The 23,107-nt window shown below is 43.9% G+C and overlaps 1 protein-coding gene across 4 annotated transcripts in view; it reads left to right on the forward strand.

Annotated features, from left to right (window-relative positions):
• Positions 1 to 22,053, forward strand: part of Mam (neurogenic protein mastermind) — a 327,599-nt gene extending 305,546 nt beyond the window's left edge. For all 4 annotated transcript variants that reach the window (XM_076790739.1, XM_076790740.1, XM_076790742.1 and 1 more), the window contains exons 3-7: positions 227 to 553; positions 9,285 to 9,465; positions 13,166 to 13,468; positions 14,685 to 14,939; positions 16,702 to 22,053. In XM_076790739.1, coding sequence (XP_076646854.1) covers positions 227 to 553; positions 9,285 to 9,465; positions 13,166 to 13,468; positions 14,685 to 14,939; positions 16,702 to 16,940 — 1,305 coding nt within the window. In that variant the 3' untranslated portion in view covers positions 16,941 to 22,053. The remainder of the gene's footprint in view (positions 1 to 226; positions 554 to 9,284; positions 9,466 to 13,165; positions 13,469 to 14,684; positions 14,940 to 16,701) is intronic.
• The last annotated feature ends 1,054 nt before the right edge of the window (positions 22,054 to 23,107 follow it).

The raw sequence follows: 23,107 nt of genomic DNA on the forward strand, positions 1-23,107 counted from the left end.
AGGTAGCCCCTAGTCTTCTGAGGTTCAAAGGACGATACATAAACTGAAATGCCACCGCGTTCCAATCGAAATCTCCCAGAGTCTGCTAGCTCCAACTGGCGTCCGGTCTTCTCTGGTTGCAAATACGGTGCAGAAAAGAAAGAACAGAGAGACTCGTAAAGAAAACGTGAAAACAACCTCGAAGTATTATATGAAAGTGCTAAACCCAGGTGGTTTTCTGTTCCAGGTGTCCGCGGGCCAGCACATGCAGCTAACAGGTGATCTGAAGGTCTCGGTGGCGGCTCAGCAGGGCATGTACTTCACCCAGCAGCAGACGCCGAACCAATCGGGTCCGGGTGGTCAGAACGACACCTACTGTTCGGTCTCTCAGTCTCAGACGATCAACTTCACGCAACAGAGTCTGAGACAGAGGGCCGCGGCTGCCGGCGGAGTTCCTCAGCCTGCGGGAGCCGCGGGACCCCGCAGCCATCCTCAGCAAGTGCCGCCGAACCAAGTGGACCAACATCAGCACGCGAAGATCCTCCAACAGCAGCAGCTGATGCGAGCCCAGCAGGTACGTTTGTATATGTGTATGTTCCCGGTGTGCACGCACGCACACACACACACACACACACACACGCGCGTTTTTGTCGTTGCCGATCGATAACAGAGAGCAGCAGCGCAGCGCGCTCCGGCGCGGCGCGGCGCGGCGTTTGCCCGTGAATACCGGTGGTTTATGGTTCAATTACCTAATAGCGGTGAACGATTGTTATCCGCGGCTAATAGAAACGGTATTTAACTGGGAACTGGGAAACAGTCGGCCGCTTAATCCAAGCAATTTCCGCGTTCGCGGTTTCGACGTTCTGCGTAGATGGAACAACAACGACCTTTTCGATAGACTTGGTCTGCTCGGGATCGATTCGATTTTGCGGTGTGTCGTTTTATATTTTCGCGTTACAGCAGCACCCCGATTATCCGAATCGTCGATGTCTGATGTCTCTAGTATCCCTACAAATACGAATACAGCGAAGTCTTGATCTAATCGTGAGCCTCCGGGTCCGTGCTGTGACATAGATCGTGTAGGGCCGCTATTTTCTTGCGACCGCGCCGAACCTAGAAAAGGACATTGTCTTTTTTTGCTTTAGCTGCTCTTTGGTCGTACAGAACAATTTTTTATATGTCAATATTGATTTTATATATAGTTTTTTGTATCGTTCTAATTCCTCGTTTCTTGGTTCTAACGAACCGTAACAGACGGATCGAGGGAAGAAATATTGATTTAGCTCCCGTTTCATAGAATAAGCTTAGACAATGTTGATTCTCCAAGGACACGAATTTTTTTTACCTTCGAAAAGTATGAAACCAGTCGTGTTGCTTATACGCTTCGCCTCGGTACCGATGCGAACAATTCGTATTTTTCGAACCACAAATCCCATTTGAGGAATCCACGGACCACATCCGAACGAAAGATGTATCTAGCAAGTGTCCGCAAAAACGTCTGCATGATCTGAACGATAGTAAAACGATGTAGAAGGTTGTACGACTCGCCGGGGAATGTCGTTTCTCTTTCCCGCCAACGAAGACATTTTTCCGAGCCACGTTCGGCCGTGATGTCGGGCATGCTCGCAGAGGGCATTTCTGCAATAATGTTCTGGAACGTCGAGGCTGTCAAGGATTCCCGGTAAGCCATCGACGGCGTTGCGCCAAGCACAAACGTCTCGTTTCACGGTTTAACAATTTCCAAGTCCGCGGCGATCACGCAACAACTCGCCCCCACTCTTCGCCATTCTCTGCGGTGTGTTCCCGCAGGCCTGGTTCTATACCGATTACACGATTCGTTTGATCGCAAGATGGGCGGCGCACAGCGGGCAATTTGGACAAAATCGGATTCAAAATCAAGGAACTTTCGATAGGAATGAGGTAGAGCGATGAAATCTTTTCTAAATGAAAGCTGCAACTTTGTAGAATATGGAAAAAATAGAGAGATTGTGGTGCGAACGTTTTTTAACCTCGAGAAAATTCGTTAAACGCGCACAAATTCAAGAAAATTTTAGTTTTTCCAATAGCACGCGCGGAAAAAAATTTTTTTTTTAACATGCTATACATCATTTCCCATAGATTTTTTCACGCTGATTTCAAATCTGGTCTCAAAATTTGTCTACGACCTCAGGATTTTGCAAAAAATAGATTTTTCTGACAAAAACTAATGAAGTCATTTTTTCGTTGAAATGATTGGATGGTAATAATCTCTCTATTTTCCCCATATTCTACAAAGTTGCAGCTTTCATTTAAAAAAGATCTATCGAAAGTTCCTTGATTTTGAATCCGATTTTGTCCAAATTGCCCACTGTGCGGCGCCGCGAGACGCGGGGCGAATTGTTCGGAACTCGTTCCCGGTTCGTCGCGACCGACGACTGACTCCGTGTTCGGTGCATTCGGTGCACACAACCCTGCGCCCGGTGCATTCCCTGGGAAAACTTCTCGCGATCGGACCCGATTATCAAACCGTGGAAACGATCCGAATATCGTCGCCCGGCGCGTTATCCGAAACATTAAGCTCGGTTCCCTCGTCCCTTCTTTTCTCTTTCGTTCTTCTTAGTTTCTTTCCACGTTGCGGCGGCATCGATGCACTCGTGTGCAACAGGTATCGCGCAGCTCCTTTGCAACTTCTGTTCCATCGTGCTGAAAGAACCCCCGGCGCAAATAGGACGAGCTCCTTCTACAACCGGCCGGCGGAACAATGAATGGAAAGTTTTTCTTGCAACCGGGAAATCTGCGTTCGCGTGCACTTCCGCCGGATGATACCACGGTGAATAATATGTCCATGCAGCTGTCTTCGCTTTCTTTCACTTTGCGGGCCACCTAACCGGATCGATCGTTCTCGCATCGCGAAATTTTTTGGCTGGCCCCGTGTTGTATCAAGGGCCCGGGTCACGTGACTTTTCAATTAATCATTTTCACTCGCAGCCTTCAGACTCAAGATCCTTCTTGGTCTTGATCCGACGGGTCTTAAGTCTGTGGCTAAACTTATCACATTTTGTTGCTCAGTATTATCGATATTATGAATCCTGACTTTTGTCTGAATCGAGACAAAATATAGCTGAATTTGTAGCTGGAGATATTTTCTAGTGCGCACTGATCTCGATTTCATCCAATGGCAGAAAAATGCTTGGATTCCACGGCACGCACATCGTCAATTTTTGGCCTACTTCTAACGATTATGTTACCAAATATCTGCATAATCTCGGCAGCTCCTGACCAGCGCGCACTAGATTGAACCTTCCTCTTTCGAATGAGCCCTTTACCAGCGACAAAATATTCTTATATAAGGACGAAAACTTGAGGCGCGTAAAACCATTTTTTGTCGGTAATGTAGTCACTCTACCTTATCGCGGATCTACGAAGACCGGGCCCTTAACCCTTAAAAGTCGAATGGCGACTGTAAGGCGCCACTAAACGTTGCTGTATTATTATTGAAAATATTTTTCACTTTATTACATTTGTTTGTATTTAATAAATTACTAAACATTTCAGTACTCCACGAGTAAATTTCACCATTTTCGTATGTGTAGCATGAAAAAATATATATAGAAGGGAAATATTCTAGGTCGGAAGAAATGTTTCGTTTTAGAGTTGAAATGGCTTCGAGTGCAAACGGTTAACATTTCGCTTACCGGCAATTTTACAATGTACACAATCATTTTATAATTTTTCTCCTTTCAAACCGAAGATCATGAATTTCTCACTAAATTGTTAAAAAAGCAATTTCATTTTTAATTGAACTGATTTTTCCGACCGATACAATGTGACAACTACACCTGAAATTATTATTTAAAATTACCGAGCTTCTTCTATTAGGTCGTTGCATATGAAACGCCCCGTCCATAATAGTAAATTCAACCAAACACAATTTTCTCTAAATAAAACTTATTTTTGCCTAACGTTCCCTCGAACGTTAAACTTGAACCGAAGTAGAAAATAATTTAAAAATAAACGAATTTGAAATTGAAGAAATTAATCCAAGCGAATGGAACACGAGATAAAAAGGATTAGAAATAATTACTGGAACGTTTATCTTATCTCGACTAAAATGTGGCCGACCTTGAGCCACGCCAGTTCCCGATTTCGCAAAGTGCGATTGCATTTTTTCGCGACGTCCGAATGGGAGATAGTGAACGTGTACGATTACGGCAGAAAAAATATTGGACCCGGAGAGTGTCGGTAATTGGGGTTCGCGGACACAGTTTCTTCGGATGTAAATTGGGAATGCATAAAAGATGAAGAATACCCGGCCGAACAAGATGTAAATGATCGCATGCAAATGTTGACTGATTGCAAAGTTGTTCGTGTCGCATTATACCCGGAGAGCAACCTGGTACGCGCACGCGCACCGTATGTAATTCCGGGTAGAAAACATTGTTGTTTTCCGCCTTGCGTGAACAAAGGGACGAAGGGCAACGACGAGTTTACGCGTCGATGCAAAATCGCGGGAAAACCCTAAACGGTGTCACTCGACGAAGGGAAAAAGGTTAAAAATAATGCGATCGCACGATGTTGCATTATGTGAAACGAACTACGCGTCTCCTAATTAAGGGAACGGTTTATCTCGCGAAACATTTGCATGATCTCTGTCGGTAATTTATGTTCTTAACTTAATTTCGATTCTTAATCTCTTTAGCACTGTACGCCACTATAGTGGCTTCCGTGGAAAGCATCAGTTCGAACGGTAACGCCACTATAGTGGCTTCTGTGCCTTCTGCGGACAGGCGCGCCGTACCTGGGAGATAGATTTGCGGACAAGCGCGCCGTGCTTAACACTAAACCTAAATGGCCTATTTTATAAAAATGAGGAACACTTTACCAATCAAAAAATTGCTTAAGGTAAACAATAGAGAAGAGATGCCATTAATGTATGTTGCTGTGTTTCGTTGTATTTAAAAAACGTGCACGTGCTGTGAATGCATTAAGCGCCGCACTCCAGCCATAATTACGCGATAAGAGCTCGGGACACTCGGTGAACGTGTGAACAAATTGTTCTGTGAACTAATTGGCAGGGACAGCTTGCGAGTCTCTTTCTATTGTTAATTCCCTCGTCGCCCGAAATAAATAGCATTCGTTAACATTTCCGTTGATAAGGAAGCGACGACGCGCGGTGTCAGACGATTCCACAATAGTTCACGCTACTTTCAGGTCAATTTGACCAAGGAAGATTAATCGGTTAGACATAATCGTTCGCGATGCACTCGCAGCCGAGTTTAGAAAATGTTTTGAGAGAGTCTCCTAGAAAATTGTTCGAACGGAATGCGTTTGGAATTTAGAAAACGGCTTGCGCCGCGCGCAGTGAATCATTCGAGTTAGATGAGTCGCACTTCCTGCTTCATTTAAGACAGAAACGAATGATAGGTTTAATTTCCTGTGACCTCGCCCTGTCATAAATGTAATGATGCGCCGGCGCGTGTTGTTTCGTTCGTCTCCTTTAAAGGAACGCTGTTTGCTTCGGTAGTTGCCGTTTTCTTTCTTTCTTTTTTTTTTTTTTTTTTTTTGGTTTGCAAATAAATTATAGAATGAAAAATAGGAAATCGATCCACGACGTGAAAACTCGTCGAGTTGTTCTCGGACGAGATATCGACCGTATCAATCGTATCAATGATTTCGATTAAGTATGGACAGCGTATTTATCCATTCAATATTCAATTTACCGTGTCATCATTAGTGACTCGGCATCTGCTGCTTTATGAACGCGACAAGATTCAGTTTAGTGGCCTACAGTTTGTCACACCTGCATAATAATTTCCTCATGAGCGCATCTTCCGTACTTCCAATACATAGAAAATTAAAAATTCCAAACCGAACACCAACATTGAACATTTCACACCTACCAGAAGAACTTGTTTACGGCATTTCCGTAGCTAAAGCTGAATAAAAAATAGTCCAATTCGAACGGAAATTTTTTAAATATGAATTAAATTGTGGCCCTCACCGAACTAATTTATTACACTGCAAATTGATGTTCTTACAATTCCTTGCCTTTCATTAAATCTTAACCCCTGTGCATTGTTAAAAAAAAGAAAAAAATGAAACACGTACAAAAATCCAATTCTAAACTCACGAGTAACACGCGCAATCACCAATCTTAAATTATTTTCGCACACATCGTCAGGAGAAAAATTACAATTAAAATCGAATGTGAGCTCACTTCGGAGCATGAACCGAACACGCTAATTTTCGGATCACGGTTAATTGATCCGCAATTAAATTTCCTGCGATGCAGCTCCGTTCGAGGATTTAATTTCAGGTTTTTCGTGGCGCGTCATCCGCGGCACAGAAAGAGAGAGAGAGAGAGAGAGAGAGAGACGAAAAAAAGGGCAATAAATAATAATTTTCAGGGGAGAAACTGGCGCAATTTTGTAGCTTCGAGTATGATCGATATCGTTCGATTCGACATCGGCATTAACGGCAGTCGCGGCGATCACGTTGCACACGATTTATTAACGAATGACTCAGTTATCATACAGGCATCGGTCTAACGACGTTAAGGTATACCGGAGCGAGCTCTGCCGATCGTGCTCCAGTTACTAATTGTAGGTTCCAAGCAATTGGTTAGTCATCCCTCGTCACCGTCGACCTTCCACTCCTCGTTTCTCTCTTTTTACTGCGTCCTCCCTTGCATTTGACTCGGTGCAGCGAGTGCACGATGCATTCCGGCTCGCCGGTGCGTGGACGCCGCTTTTCTAGCAACAATAGTCGTGCAACTTGCACTGTGATGTCTCCACACTGCCGCCGAAATGTGTAGAAAGCCGCACAATGGCTCCGTACGTTATTAGGTACATTGTTTCCTAATTTTGGAAAGACTACCGTCCGTGGCTAAAGATTTTTCAATAGATCCTTCAACAGCCATAACAATTGCAACCTTGAACCAATAACACAATGTGTTACAGAGTGTAAAACACATACTCTAATAATTTCCTTTGGGATTGTTACAAAGGGTGGGGCTCCACTACCACCTTGATTTACGTCATTATTATTGTACGTAGCGTTGTTGTCGGTGGTTACAAGAGCTCCACCTACTGGTATTAATTTTTTCGTAGACGCGTCGTGGACTTATGAAGGCCTACTCTGAATTTTTAATTATGCACCGATCGATGAAGCTTTTTATTCTCTATAAAAATGTATTGACCTGTGCACGCCGAAAACTGATTAGCTTAGGAGAAACGTTCCGCAATTGAAGTCGAGGAGTTCGTCTTTTGACGCAGGTTTGCAGAGCAGTGTGTAGTGGTGACTAGGGAGGAGAGGGGAGAGAGTGAGAGGCCAGGCGAAAATGCAGGTGAGACGGTGAACGTATCGGTTGGTAACGAGGAAAACGGTGTCTGCGCGCTCGCCTTCCGTCACCGTTGTCTTCATTGTCGTCGCGTTCCGCGGGGCTTTCGTTGCGGCCGCGTAACACCAGGAAGTGGAAATGCAATATGCAATCCGCTGCGGCGAGCGGCGAGGGGGCAGCGCGGTGCAACTGCAGCCAGAGAGGAGAGAGGGCGACGGCTTGTGCAACGTGCATCGATGGTCGAAAACTTCCGCGGTCGCCGGGCAACGCCGCGACAATGACGGACATTTCTGTGTTTGCTGACTTATTCATTCGCACACATTTTATTCCATTGTTGTACTTTATTCTTACGTTTTACCGTGGGCGGCCACGCGCTCCTTATCATTCTCATTGCTAAGCTTTCACATAATTCGTTTCGGTTTATCTTTCCTCTTCTCTTATTCCCTTAGATTTTTCTTTTGGGAAATTGCTAAAAGCTTAAGGAATTAAAGAGCACAGCACAGTATTAATAAAGTAGTCGTCGCAATAAATCGATCAACTGAATTGCTAAAAAAAAAAAAAAAAATGATAAATGAATCACGTCCGCGGCTGCCAGTTCAGCCATCAGCGAATTAAAATAGCATACCAACCTAGCACACGGGAAACCCTTAAGAAGGTCGCAGACTATACTGAAGCAGGGCGTAATCGCGGTTCAGTTGCGCCGGACGGTCCCTTTAACTGTACAATTATCCCATCTTAATGGGTTATTTTCATGCCAGAGAATTTTTGTCCACTTAGAGCGGCCCGCGGAGGTGTTTTTCCATCGGGCGAGAGCATGCAACCGGCGATTAGGCGAGCGTGTCGCCGCCCTCTTGCGTCGGTGAACGGAGGAAACTGACCATCCTCGGCATCGACACGTAGCAATTTCGCGCCGACGTTTTTCCCATTGATACCACGCGGCCGGAGAGAAAGAGCGAACGGACTATAGTATGCTCCTTTGATCACGTACCCACCCCGCGGACGTGATCGAATTCCCGGATTCTTTAACGGCGAGAATGGATCCAGGCCCCGAGGGCTGATCCAGTTACGTCGCGCGATAAGAGCGTGTTCATTCGCGCCGCTGATTGGATAGGGGTCCTCGCGATTAGGCGACCGGTGGGAATCCCTCTCGCAGGATATCCACGATCCGGTCGACGAAGGATTAATGAATTCTGAAAGGATTTATGACGGCGACTTCCGGAGCCGGTCGCAGCCTCCAATCTTGCCGGGGATAAGCTTCCCATCCGTGACGTTTCGGAAAATCTTTTGAAATCACAGCGTCCGATCAACTATTTATTGTATAAGATGGTAATAGAATCTGCCTCTATTAGCTGTCGTACGAAGAACCTGTTCGGGACAAAGTTACACACGTAACAGCGAGAAGAGTCGTTTCACGAGATAATTTAATTCAGATTCCAAGTTGATGGGAATTTTTTTTTAACGACACCTTGTATTTTATCTTCGATATTCTTGTAGAGCTTGGAGAGACGAATCCAACGAGTACCATGAACATACCCTTCCGATCATTCAATCTTGAGATATTTGTATCTGCGTTGTACCTTCCAGACAGGTATATCTTGAGATGGAATGATCGGAAGGGTATGGTCATGGTACTCGTTGGATTCGTCTTTCGAAGCTCTACAAGAGTATCGAAGAAAAAATGCATGGTATCGTTGAAAAATATAGCGACAATTAATAATTTTTACTTGCAATTCTCTCTTGGGACGTTCTTTCAATGTTCTCTATTGTTTCAAGTCTCCGCTACTAATTTTGACGCAAAATCCGTCGTCTATTGATTGGCATAGGCAACGAGCGGGCAAATGCATGTAAGTGGTTAATAATCGAGCAGAAATCGTGCGATCGGACCCAATTATATTCGTCTGTCGGCCACGGGCTTTGGCATTAGCATTTAAGGAACGCCGGAGCCGGTGGACCCGGAGTAATTGAAGTCCATTGTTTTGTTTTACAGGTGATGCAACAGCAACAGCACATGGCCGGCGGTATGGGAGGCGTGAGACCGCCGCCACCGGAATACAAAGCAGCGGCGCAGGCCCAAATGATGCACGCCGGTATCGGCATGGGTCAGCAGGCGAGGTTTCCCAATGCCGGGCCTATGCGCAGGGTTACGCAACAGCCGATGCCACCTTCAGGTGAGTACAATATACTGTTAGTCAATACGCGCACCGTTTGTTCCTCCATCCGCTAGACTCTCATCCAAATTTCTTCCTCCATACGCAACCGCGCCCGGGAGAATTGAAATTGTAATACGAAGGACTCATGGGATTTTCATGACGCTGACAATTCATCTGCTGCTCCCCTTTTCAGTTGACGATCATATGACTAACTGGCTGACTGTACCATTTCTACATGCTAGTAGTTCTCACGTAACAGCCTGGATACAAATGCGCCCACTCCAGAATCTACATCGAGACTTTCTGGAGACCCTGAATGAATTTTGCACAGTATTGCATTCGTATTGTGTAGATTGGTTCACTTCAATATACTTAAGTACTCGAGCGCAAACGTTCACTTGAATCTTTACATTAATCATTTTCCTGGATCCTGACAGAACTTTCATCACTCCTTTTACATTTACATATTTATATTTATATTTTACATATTACATATTTTACATATTTGTATTTATATTTTACATGTACATATTAATTGACTTCATTGTAAGTGCCCGAGTACAAACGTTCACTTGAATCTTTACATTAATCATTTTCGTAGATACTGACAGTATTTTGATCACTCCTTTTACATTTACGTATTTATATTTTACATATTACATATTTTACATATTACATATTTTACATATTTTACATATTTGTATTTATATTTTACATGTACATATTAATTGACTTCATTGTAAGTGCCCGAGTACAAGCGTTCACTTGAATCTTTACATTAATCACTCCTTTTCATCATAAAATGTAACTTTTCATCAAAATCATCATAAAAATTTTCATCATAAATAAAATCATATTTCATCACTCCTTTTACATTTACATATCTATATTTTACATATTACATATTTTACATATTACATATTTTACATATTTTACATATTTTCCATATTTATATTTTACACGTACATATTAATTGACTTCATCGTAAGTGCCCGAGTACAAGCGTGTCCACTCGAGCATTTCAGTTAATTATTTCCTTAGTTCTCGACAGAGTTTTAAACAGTTCAAAAATGTGTTTCCGAAAATGGATAAATCGATCCAGAATGTGCTTTAGACAAACTTTGTATGCAATCGTAATTCATGCTCGACAAATTTGAGGCACCAGACAGTGCGATTTCTACACGCGGAAAATCGACCCGGATTCTCACCGGTTCGCCCTTTGCGTTAAAAGTGCCGACGGTCCGTCACTTTCATATGCGCTGCCCGGAGTCTAAAGGCACTCAGGCTAATGAGAACCCCCGACGCGCTGCTATCGATTCTTTCATCTTCCATCGGAACGCACCAGGCTCCCGGTGAGCGAGCTCGTCGATACCGAGCTCCGATTTTCCACGCTTTTCTTCCAGCCAGCTGACGAGCTTACAATCGGCCGAACGACAATTGGAAACCCTTCGAATCTCGTAGAAAAGAAAATGTGCACGATATTTGCGGAAAAAAATTTATCTCCAGTACGCCACGGAGCTTACTGGCATCATTCTGATTAAAATGAGTCCAAACACGACACACTTCGGAGCATATTTGCTCGTCTAATCCACGATTTAGTTGAACCTCCATTATCCGAACCGATACTAGCTGAATTGTTCTGAAGTTTAACTCTCCTTCGATCTGAAACCAATTTATATATAACACAATTTATTTTACAAATCAGCGGAGATTTAACCTGGAACTGTAGCTGAATAACTATACTGCAGATTTCGTGACATTTATGGCAAAAGTTAGCAGGTGAAATATAGAACAGTCGAAAGATTAAAAGAACTTGAAAGCATCGATCGAAAAATTTTATTTTGCATAAAGATCTACAGTCTGCTAAATAACTGTTATAGCTAGCGACCAACTGACTCGCGACTCACTAGATGATGCTACCAATTATACTGTAGGCCTAATTTTGAAAAAAACCTTTGACAAAAATATGTATCACCTCCAGTAGTAAAAGCACACAAAATTGCAACTCGATCGGTCGAATAGTTCCCGAGAAAAAGGAACATCAATCGCGTGGGATATCGACGGTTCGGATAAGCGAGGTTCTACTATACCGTGGATTATACGTGCAAATACGATCCGAATTGTTTCGTGTTGGGTATCGTTTTAATCAGAAAACTGTCACGGATACGTTGGTGAAAGTTTCATTAAAAAATCATTATACGAACAAAAAAGTTCTGTCACTAAATTAACATTGCCTCACCGATACGTTGCTGTCGACGATGGTTTTCTCGTAATTCTTTTTTGCGTTTAACGCAAGGAGATGAAGAAGTAGTATCTGTACACTATGTACACGACATTTCGGTTCGAAACTTCTCACGCGTACACAACAATTTTTCATTAAACAAATTACACCTCGCCGGGAAGGGAAGCCGCGAGCGAGTAGATGTTGCTCGCGAGGATAACCGCGATTATAGGATTATCCAACCGCAAACCGAATCGCGAGAGATTCACGGTAGTGAATTGAGGGACAGGGGGGTGAAGGAAACGTTGAATAATCGTGTAAAAACATTCGACTCGGGGGCGTCCATTCGAGCAATGTTTACACACTTCTTAATCATCGGTTAGACAAGTATCCGGGGGAAATGAACCCGATCTTGTTCTCTCCCTCTCTCTCTTTCTCTCTCTCTCTCTCTCTCTTTCTGTTTCCCTCTGGTTGGATCCGCTCCAGATCAGAACGAAAGAACATAAAACCGGGGAACACGGGGGTGGGAAAGGGGGCTCGTAAATATCCTTATACACTTGTACGCGGCGCGCGAGCGAGACTTCTATCGATCTGGCCGGAGCCACTTTCAGAAGATTCTATCCGAACGAAAATCCACACCCGTGAACCGTTGCGTTCCCTCTCTCTGCATGTGTATCCGCTCGCGTATCTCGCCGGTCTAAATGAAACGACGTCTCCTCGCGATCGATTACTATCCTCTTCGGAATCGGGCGCCGAGGATGCCGGTTTCTTCGGCAAACAGGAAAAGACGCGCGCGCGGCTTGCTTCCCTTGCGAGATTTCATCGTTTTCAAGATGTCTTCCCGTTGCAACTTGGTTCGCGCGTACGAAGCGCGAAAAACATTTCGTGTTTTTGCCGTATCCGGTTTTTCTCACAAAACATTCCACAGTATTCATTAACGCTCTGATTCACAGTTCGAACGTATATTCGTCAAGATTAAACCAGTTTACAATTGTCCAAGCAGACAACTATATTTTTCGATTTGTCAACGAAAAGGTTCGATAGGTATTGTCATAAGTAGGCTGCTAATTTCTGAGCAAAATAAAAATTGCATTAATTCATTCTATCGGAGCCACATAGACGTACGATTATTTTCTTAATGATTGTAACGACTTTATAAAAATTTATAAAATCCGCAGTCTAGTCATAAAGGTTAATCAAACGGAGTCTACGTGACTCTTGTACCTTCAGATTAATAGAGACAATTTTGTTTTGCACAAAAACCGGCGGTCCAGTTAGCAATCTTTAATTTTGGAAGATGTATTTTAGGCTAGACGGGACCCGTATCAAAAAATGAAAGGTTTCTTGGTAAGATCATTTGCCGGTTGAAATTCGTTGTGGATTCAACGTAAATAATTAGCAAGATCTCGAACAGCGTCTGATCATAGTCTCGCACGGTATGCGCGCGTGAAGAAAGGGAGGTATTAACGTAATCGTTCGGTTTTTGTCTCGCCGCAGGTCCGATGATGAGGCCGCAAATGGCGCAGCAGCAACAGCAGGCGTTGCACGCGGCCGGTGGCAACATGTACATGGGTGGCGGCGGTATGGCCGCCATCGGCGGAATGCATCAGATGCACCAGCGTCTCGGATATCCTAGGACTAACAATCAACGGCCGCCTAACGTCAGCGTCGGCCCGCCCGACGGCCTTGGGAATAGCATCGCGGGCCGCGGCGCCCAGCAGGAGTGGCGACACGTTCTGATGCAGCAGCAGGGCTTTCAGACGCAGATGCGATCGCAATTCAACCAGCAAGGTCATCAAGGTAAGCGTCTCTCTGTCTCTTAGGAGCGACCGTCCATATTGTGCCCGCGTAATTGCGCGGACCCGCTCCATTTACCGTCCCGCGAACCGACGATGTACAATCCTGAAATTTTCATACGTTCCAATAATTACGCACGGCGGCTTTATATCAACGAATTTACAATTGCACGAGTGAGCAGCATATTCCTGACATTTTTCCGAGTAAAATGATACCAAACACGATACGATTCGGATTATATTTGCTCGTTTAATTCGCGATTCTGTGGAACCTCTATTATCCGAACGGATGAAACTCTACTCCTACGTGTTCCTTTTGCTCGGGAACTATTAGACAGTTCGAGACGAAATTTTGTGTGCTTTTACTACTGACGGTGATGCATATTTTGGGTGAAGGATTTTTTGAAATTCGGCCTACAGTCGAATTGGCAGCATCATCTAGGAATCTAGTGGAACGTGAGTTAGATGGTTAGCTACAGAGATAGGTTAAATCTTTATGTTGTTTATGTATTTATCGTGTTATACTGGGTGGTCAGTGACTGGCGGTACCACCGGAAGGAGCGTGAGTCCACATAAAAAAAAAATTAGTCGAAAAAAAGTTGAAGAAAATTATTTCAGATGAGGCGATGTGAGTGAACAACAGCGTTTCTACTTCTAACAAATGCTAAGCACCTGGCGGATTTCCTCGGAAATAAAGCCTTATATAGAACAATTTTATTCTATAATTTTTAAATTATTTTTTTTAAATAGAATCTCCTTTCAAGCTATATCGCCAGTTACTGACCATCCCGTGTACGGATCGCTTTAGGTGATCTCGGAAGAGTTGAACTTTAGAGAGAAATCAGATAGTATCGGGGTTCGGATAGTCGAGGTTCCACTAAATCGTGGATTAAACGAGCAAAGGCGCTTCGAACTATACCGTGTTTGGACTCGTTTTAATCAGAAAAATGTCACCGATATAATTGCGTGATAGAAACTTTGAAAAAATTGCAATCCCACCGAATGGCGTCGAAAATACTAAAAGTTGCTTTCGGAAACTCACGTTTCCTCACGAATCGATGCAAAGAAAAGTTCATTCGGATGAACAACAGGTACGGCATTTTCGGAAATCAAATGAGGAGCGAATCGGGGACGTTGAAGGTTTCCTAGGGATTAAGATTGAACGGTAACGGTTCGATACCGACCGAAACTAAACGGTTTTACTTTGTTTGGTGTTGCAGGTGGGTTCGGAATGGGCGGCACGGGCGGAATGCAGATGAACGCCGCACAGATGCAGCAACATCAACAGTTGATCCGCTCTCAGAGCGGAGGCATCGCTGGCTCCGGGATGGGCAACACCACTCAGATGCAGCAGCTACTGTCGCAGCAACACCAGCAACAGACACTGGCAATGCAGCAGAGTAATAATCAGATGTCACTGCAGATGCAAATGACGCAGTCCTCGTCGGTCAACTCTGTCAGCAGTACCGGCACCGGTGAGTCTTCGCCAAAAATTCTTTTTCGCTCCAGATTCGCCTAACTCCGCTTGGATTCACAATCGTTAACGCATTATCCGCCTTAAATTATTTATTACCATTTGGCATCAATTTCCGTAATAATATCTTCGACAATGAAAACTGATTTTACATTTTTCCTTGCGATTCTTCTGTTACTAAATGAATTCTTACGATGCTAAAATTATGTGAATTATTATGAGTTGCTTATGCTGGGTAAGGTCTTATTGATTCAGTGAAAAAGTTTCGAGTTTTTTGAACGATACTACTCGGATTCATTTAGCAAGGTTTATCGACCCCACTTTTTAAAATTAACGCATTCTATGAGGATGAATTTGGACTTTTTTTTCTGGCTTCCTCTTTGTACGTAGATGTTATCTTCGCGTACTCGCAATATTCATTTCATGTACCACGTGCTCGCGACAAATTGAGGACACTCGGGAACCTGCCAATAATCGTCCTATCGAGATACGAATTAATAAATTCAACGTTTCCAAATCGCTTCTCGGATCGTGTTTATTTCAGATACTTTATTACGAATCCAAAGCATTCTGCGATGTTTAATCGCGAGGTATTCTGGTCGGCGAATCTCATTTTCATAACTTGAATTTCCATGAATTTTTTTCCCTCCGATATGCGCGTGGGAAATTTTTTAAATTGATGAAGGAGCTGCGTTCGGTATCAATTACTGTTACGAAATGTGTAGCGTCAAACTTTAACTATTCGAATTTTCATCTGCCATACTTCGGACGTCTGAATTATTTACCAGTAATTATTATGTTGCGGATATTTAGTTGTAAAGTGTTAAAAATCGCTATCGAAGTTCGGGTGTTTTATTCAACTTAATTTAAACATTTCAGTGGCATAATTAACACAGATATCGAGTCAAGTAAATGGAAACATTGAAAAAATTACACAGTATTAGGAATGGAAATAATTTGTCCGTACTGAGCGTGTTAAAATAATTTACAACCTAGACAATTCATTATCATTATAAATTTATGCAGTTACTATAAAAAATGCACTCTAAATAGTACTATCCTTATCATGTTAATTTTTTAATGAAACGTTATTCATTGTAGTTTAGAAATCATTGCGAGTTGAATACATTTTGTTAAGAAATGACTAGACATATAATTGTAAGTTAATAATCTGAATAATATAACTTGATAGGTTCATTTGTTTTTTCATCAAGCGATCAGGACTGTTGTAAAATACGTGTACAGATATGCGTTGTTGCTACTGTGCGTTGCTAGGAAGAAGACGAAAGAAAGGGAGGCGTGTCCTATTGGCCACAGTGGAAGGGACACGCCCCGTTTCAAACGTAATGTTGTCTTTACCGACCTATCGGGTAATTTGTAAGACAGGATTATTTCTCCAAACTCAAAAACTATTTTCTACGGTACTAGATAGCGTGTTGTAGATGTTCTTACGGAAATTAAAAGAATTGATAAAGTACTTTACACCATAAATCTTAACTTCTCGATATTGAGCAATTATTGTGGTCACTCGGTTGGCAACCACTGTGTTAATCGGATCGCGTAAACGTTGGAGCCACGGAGGCGTCAAAAGTGGGGATGGGCGGAGCGAGCGAGGGACCGCCCTCGGCCTTGCTCCGCCCACCAGTCTTCTTTTCAGTAACGCACAGTACTTCTGCGTGCGATCTACCAGCGAATGAGAGATATAAGTAGGCGAAAGAGCGAATCAAGAAACAATGAATGACACTTGCTGATTCGTTTTGCAGGTTCGCCGCTACACCCGCACCAGCAATACGGAGCGGGCAGCCCTGGTGTGCGCAGCCTTCCTCAGCAACAGCATGCCCAACCACCGGTGACGACGACGGACCCGTCGGTGGCCGCCGCGGCGGACTTCAGCCTCGAATTCCTGGAGAACCTGCCGACCGGTGACACGTCGAACTTCAGCGCCCAGGAGCTGCTGAACTCGCTCGACTCAACGGCGAGCTTCAACCTCGATATTCTGTAAGGCCACGCCTCGCGGGCGGTCCATTCGGGAAATCGGATCTAAAGTCACTCCTCCGGGCTGTTGTTGTTCTTGGATCGAGAACCGGTCGAGAACCGGCTGCACGCGCAGCAGTGCTCGTTTAAATTTCAAGGAAATCTGTTTCACTTAAACTTGCACGGGCCCATCCCCACTCTTCTCCCACCACTCAGTGCCTCGAGCTCAGCGGGGGCTTGTCTCGGTAAACAAGGAAATCGAATAAAGCTATCAGAGGAGAAGAGACAGACTTCAAAGAGGTGCCGCTACAAGGTAATCATGCGATACGGAGAATTTCAAATTTACTCTATTTTGTGTTACCTTTTCGAAAGTAGTGCCGATGGATTGTCGAGGCTCTTCCGATTAAAACGAGTCCAAACACGACGGGAATCGGACCAGTTTTGTGGACTTAATGTAAATAACAAAATTAAGGACATAGTATGATCACTATGAATGAAGTCTATTAAATCAGACCGATTTGCGTCGTGTTTGGACTCGTTTTAATCGGAAGAATCTCGAGAATCCAGTGGTACCAGTTTTGAAGGGGAAAAAATTAGTGAATTTGAAATATTCTTTGTGGCGCGTTTATTTTTTACCCCCGCGGATTCTCTTACTTTGTCGAGCTGTACTCGAGCCGATTCCTCGAAGAGAAACGCCACGTTGTGACGCAAGAATTCGACTTCCGGATCCTAACGTTTGGAAATTTAAGTGGGCACTGCTGTACAAACACCCGGTGACCGGGGGAGATCGATTTCGAGTCGTCCCCCACCGGTGGGGGACACCCAATCGCGCGTCGTCTCGGTTTCGAGATCGGTAACGTAGATCAAATCGATCGTAGCGAACGAAGCGAGCCTAGGCGGTCGAGATAAATCAGTGGAAACAAATTAGTCATAAGCTCAAAAAAGTCTCCGTGAGGTCTTTGAAACGGGCTGGATTTTTCCAAAGAGTATCCAACGACGTGAGTCTCTTCCAGGACTCAAAAGGATTTTAAATCCAAATTCGGCTGCTCATGCGTAAACTAATGAGCATCTGCAATTTTTTGTTAGTATATGTCAGATTATTAAGCTCTCCGAACACCTCGAACGAATTGAGTTTTTCGTTCGAGGCAATTTTTAAAAAGTTTCAATCCTTATCAAAAACTATGATTTCTAAATTACGTCCGGACCAGGCTCAGATCCAGACTGAATCACTCATACACTGGGAGCTTCTTAAAAAATAGTGTAGGTTAAATCACCAAAATCCAAATATTGAGAAGTTCAACAAATTTCGTACAAACAATTATCTTGCGACGCCGAGCATCAGTGTACAGATAATTTGACCGCAGGGATCAAGAAATTGTTCTCGTTGAAAGATCGCACGGAATATTTTTTGATAAATTGAAAAAAGAAACAATAATGACCGAAAACATGTTTTTTCGGGAACCGAAACCGATGCGACGCTGGCCGATTTTTCGGCCGAGGGTGCGTTTTTCGAAATGGGCGCGATCGAACGTGTAATATAGTAACGAATAGCGAAAAGTTCCGATCCACCCCCAGCAACCCCTCGAAAGGGGTGGTCTCTCGACCGGTTCTAACCGGTTCGCGTGTCCATCAGACCGGTCCTAGTGCATTTTCGGCAGCTAGTTCACAGGCTGGCGAACTCTTCTTTCTAGGCAATCACGTTTTTAGGTAAAATTGAATTTCTTAACGGTAAACCGATCGAAAGCGGAATGAAGAGGCGAGGAATAGAGGACACGGCGCACGGTCGACAGCGTGGGAGATCAAGAGATATCTTTTTCATATATTATATAGCCGCGGCTATTGTCATAGTCGCCGATAGTTCGTTTCTTTCGCCGACGATTGTTCTTGTTCTCACCCTCCCCCACCCCACCCCCATCTAACTGGGCTCTTGTGTTCTTTCCCCCGGGGCTTGGAAACTGTTAAAATTTTTCGATTTTTTACATGGTTCTGAACGAAGATTTATTCCAAATAAATAAATGATTTATTCCTTATAATTGTAAGGATGAGAAATTTTTAGCTACTATTATCCTCTTAATTCCATATCGGTTTTGAAATGGTTCTTGGACTGGTTCGTGAACAGTTTCTGCGCAGAAAAGACAAAGAAATATTTATTGTGCATGCTATTCATTTCCAGTAAAACATTGTAGCATTATATTACTGCCGACACAAACAACTCGGACAAACGGAATAATAAAAGTCGTGATATATAGAGAAACTATAAAAATGAGTACGTTTTATAATTCACAGAATGGGCAGATGAAATACTGATTTGAGAAAGGTTTTAATCATCCCCACGCATTCAGAATATTTTCGACTACACCGTCATCTTTATCAGCTTTCTCATACCACTTAAAGAATGCCGGTAATTATGAATACGGTGTAAGCAAAAATTCCAAATAAATCGATAATTTTGCTTATTATGTAATTACACAATCAAGTCAAAATTGTAAATTATATAAAAATGTAAATGTGTGTGTGTAAATTATATATTATTATTATACATTATGTATTACATGTCACGATGAAGAAACATCTTTATACCAAATCAGACGCAAAAGTATAAACATCTCTTGCATAATGATGAAACTTCCTTCTTTTACATCGAATTCTATTCTTTTCTCAGAAAAAAAACTGAACAAACATAAATTTGCCTTTACTTTCGAAAAATGATTAAAGACAGCGAGTTAACGATCGTTAGGAGCTCAGAATGAACCTTAACACCGAAAGTAAGATCAATTCTAGAACCTTTTCGGAACCAGTATCTCAAAAAAAAAAAAAAAAAAAATATAGCGGTTACAGTGACAATATAAAAACCGAAATAGGAAGAAACAGTTGTCCGAAATTCTCAGTTGTTGCAACTCAGTGGTACAGTGATGAAGACTTTTTGTTACTGTTTTAGTCGGAAGGTTTGCAGGACGGGGCGGTAAATGTTGGGAACCGTTTCGAGCCCCGGGCATTTTTGCGACGATTCAATCCTCCCTCGTCGAGGAATCGCGGCCAGCCAGGGGAGGATCGATCAATTTCTCGAGTGCACGCGTCGACGACACCGGCGCCGGTGACTTCGACGGGCACTCCCCGCGAAACGACGAACTCTGCTCTTGATTTTTCACGCGTTGCTACTCGAACGCACCGGCAAGAGACGACACAAACAAACGAACGAACAAAACAAGCTCGTCCGCGCACTCCGGAGTTTGTTGAATCGATCACCGTCTCGTTGTTCAATGATTCCGACAACGGTAGAAAAGCTTGCTACTGCGTTCGCTCGGACCGTGCTCGACCGTGTGCACGCCTCCACCGGAAGGTTTGATTCAACAGTGTTATAATAATGGCTAGAACGTAGTGTATTTAACGATGCCGCGGACACGGCGTATTCTACAATTAAACAGAAAGTCAATTATGAGATATATATTCGATCCGATGAATTTTGTGGCCTGGCGGGCCGTGGTTTCGGCCCGATCGATCGGTCACCTCGAATTTAGGGTTCGTGTTTGACGGTTGCGAAGAGAGGAGGAGAGAGAGAGAGAACGAGAATGAACGCTAGAGAGAAAGAAAGAGAGAGAGAGAGAGAGAGAGAGAGAGAGAGAACGAGCGAAAGATAGTTAGAATGAAAGGGAACCCTTCCTAAGGACGCGGTGTTAGTGTTGCTGTCCCGGGGATAAGTTAGAAGAAAAAGAAAAAAAGAACCTTGACTGTACATAAGTATACAAGTTTAGAAGAGGAATTTCGAGACGATAAGTTCGCAAAGTTTAGCCGATTAAAATTAAGGAACCCTATGGTATAGGTGAATATTATTAATGATAATAGTAATTGACGATAATGGTTGGTACGCGAAAACGAGCGAATGCTATATACGAGAGGCGAGAGAAAAGGGGCGGGGCGAGTGGATACAGCGGGTGGGGACGAGCGAGATACAAGCCCGGCGACAGAGCACAGCTCCTCGATCGAGCGTATTTATTCAGTTTAGTTCCGAGAGTGTGCTGTGTCGCCGCCTAGAAAGTTGCACACAAATAATCACGGTCAGGTGCGGACGTTGTTCACGGGCCGACGAATCGTCTCCCGTTCCTTTGGGATCGTTCCGAACGCGAAAACCGGCTCGAAAAGGGATACGGACCCGTGTCCGGAGCCGAAGAAGCGCACCGAGAGCGTACCGGAGGCGGTACAGAACCGTTGGACCGCCCAAGGTCGCCTCCCACTCCCGCGACACTCCCACCAAGCGCCCGCCCACGGCAGCCGGAGCTCGCGCGTCACTGGCGGCACGGCGAAAGAGGCGGAGCGATGGGCGTGGCCGGGGGATAATTTTAATTGGACCTTTCGGATTGTCTGCGCGATCTACGGGAAGCGTTCTTCTGTGATCGATTAGCATTAGAGGAACGGTTCAAGGTGGAACAGAGAGAAATTCGTTGGCGCCTGGTCCAACGCCGCGACTAATCTTCCAAATAGTGATACATTCCATAGATAAAGAAAGCAAAAATGGAGTCGGGAATCCACGGTTCGTCTAATCAAAACTATCGTTTCTAAAAGGGATTGGGGGAGGAAGAAGGCAGTGTGGGAGGAGCTGGTGGGACGAGAACGTTTGACAGAGGAGTGACCGAGTGTATGTACAGTGACACGCGGTTGAAAGAGAGAGAGCGAGAGAGAGAGAGAGAGAGAGAGAGAAAAGTATAGTATAAGAATATTAATGAAAAAAAAAAAGATATCCTCGACCGTTCGCCGAAAGTGTGCACGAACAATTCCGATTCGGAGTTTCGCTTGTCATAAGTATATTGATAATTATACTCGCGCTCGAGCGAATGAGGTTAAAACACTGAGAGAAAGCGAACAAGAGAGAAAGAGAGAAATTGCGAGAGAGTGCGAGAAAGAGAGAGCGAGAGAGGAGAGAGAGAGAGAGAGAGAGAGAGAGAGAGAGAGAGAGAGAGAGAGAGAGAGAGTTACGCGGTGTGTCGCGCGACAATTAGAAGAGTATAATTAATCGTTTTTTTTTAAATTCTCATCGGGCGGAGCGTTATTATTGTCTTGTAAAATATTGGGGCCACGAAACATAATCTAAAAAACGAAATAAAAGAAAAATACCAAAAAAAAAAGAAAGAAAGAAAGAAATATAAGTGAAAGAATAGAGAGAGTTATAGGTGCTCTAGAACGAGTGAAACACCGTGTAAGAGAGACGCAAGATCGAGAGAGAATCGAGGACGAAGAGGAGAAACGAGTCGCCGCACGTTGTTCCGTTCCCCTTTTTCGATTTCCTTTGGTTTCTGACGAGTTCCTTGTTTTTGTCATACGGTTTCGTGAACGAAAGGCGAAGACAGAGTGAAAGGGAGTGAGAGAGGGGGAGCGAAAGATGTACAGGAGGAAAGATTGTTACAGAGAGAAAGAGAGGGAGAGAGAGAGGGAGAGAGAGAGAGAGAGTATTAGGGACCAACGAAACAAACAGAACAAAAAGAAAAACCGCGTACACACACGTGCACACACGAGAAACGAGAGCAACAAGCGTGCTGCCGATGGTGTCGATCGTCAACGGTGGATCGTTCTTCTTTCTTTTTTCTTTTCTACACGGCGAGAGAGAACACGGAGAAAGAAAGAGAAAGAGAGAGAGGGAGAGAGAAAGAGAAAGTGAGAGAGATAGCGTGTGAGAGAGCGAGTGAGAGAGAGAAAGTAATCGCAGTGCCTCGGGTTCACGAATCGGTGGCCGATCACACTGATTCAGCCGATCAACAATATTAGAGCGATCGATGTTTCAACGATCGACAAGTTTCAAGAAAATCGGCGGAAATCCCGTTCGTGGGTCATCGAGGACCCGACGTCGTTTTCCGCTGGACCGTCGAGAACGATGAACCTTTCCCGTTGGGACTACGAAAGGTTTCCGGAACCGGAAGTAGCCCCGGTTGCAGGCGAAATGGCGGCCAAGGACGCCGACGTGTTTTCTCTCGCGACCCGTCGCGGTTTAGATAGGAAAAGAACGTCGGCCTCGGACGACAATGATCAGGAAACAAAAGAACAAAAAAAAAAAAAGGAAAAGAAAAAGAAAAAAAATGAAATGATGATTGCTGGCTGAGAGTAAAGAAAAAATGGTCTCCTGGTGTGTCGGCTCTCGTCGAGCTGCCTCCGGCCCGAACGGACGCACCTCGATTATTTATAATATTTATAACTTTATATGATACA

The sequence above is a fragment of the Halictus rubicundus genome, chromosome 7, assembly GCF_050948215.1.
Source record: "Halictus rubicundus isolate RS-2024b chromosome 7, iyHalRubi1_principal, whole genome shotgun sequence".
Classification (NCBI taxonomy): Eukaryota; Metazoa; Arthropoda; class Insecta; order Hymenoptera; family Halictidae; genus Halictus; species Halictus rubicundus.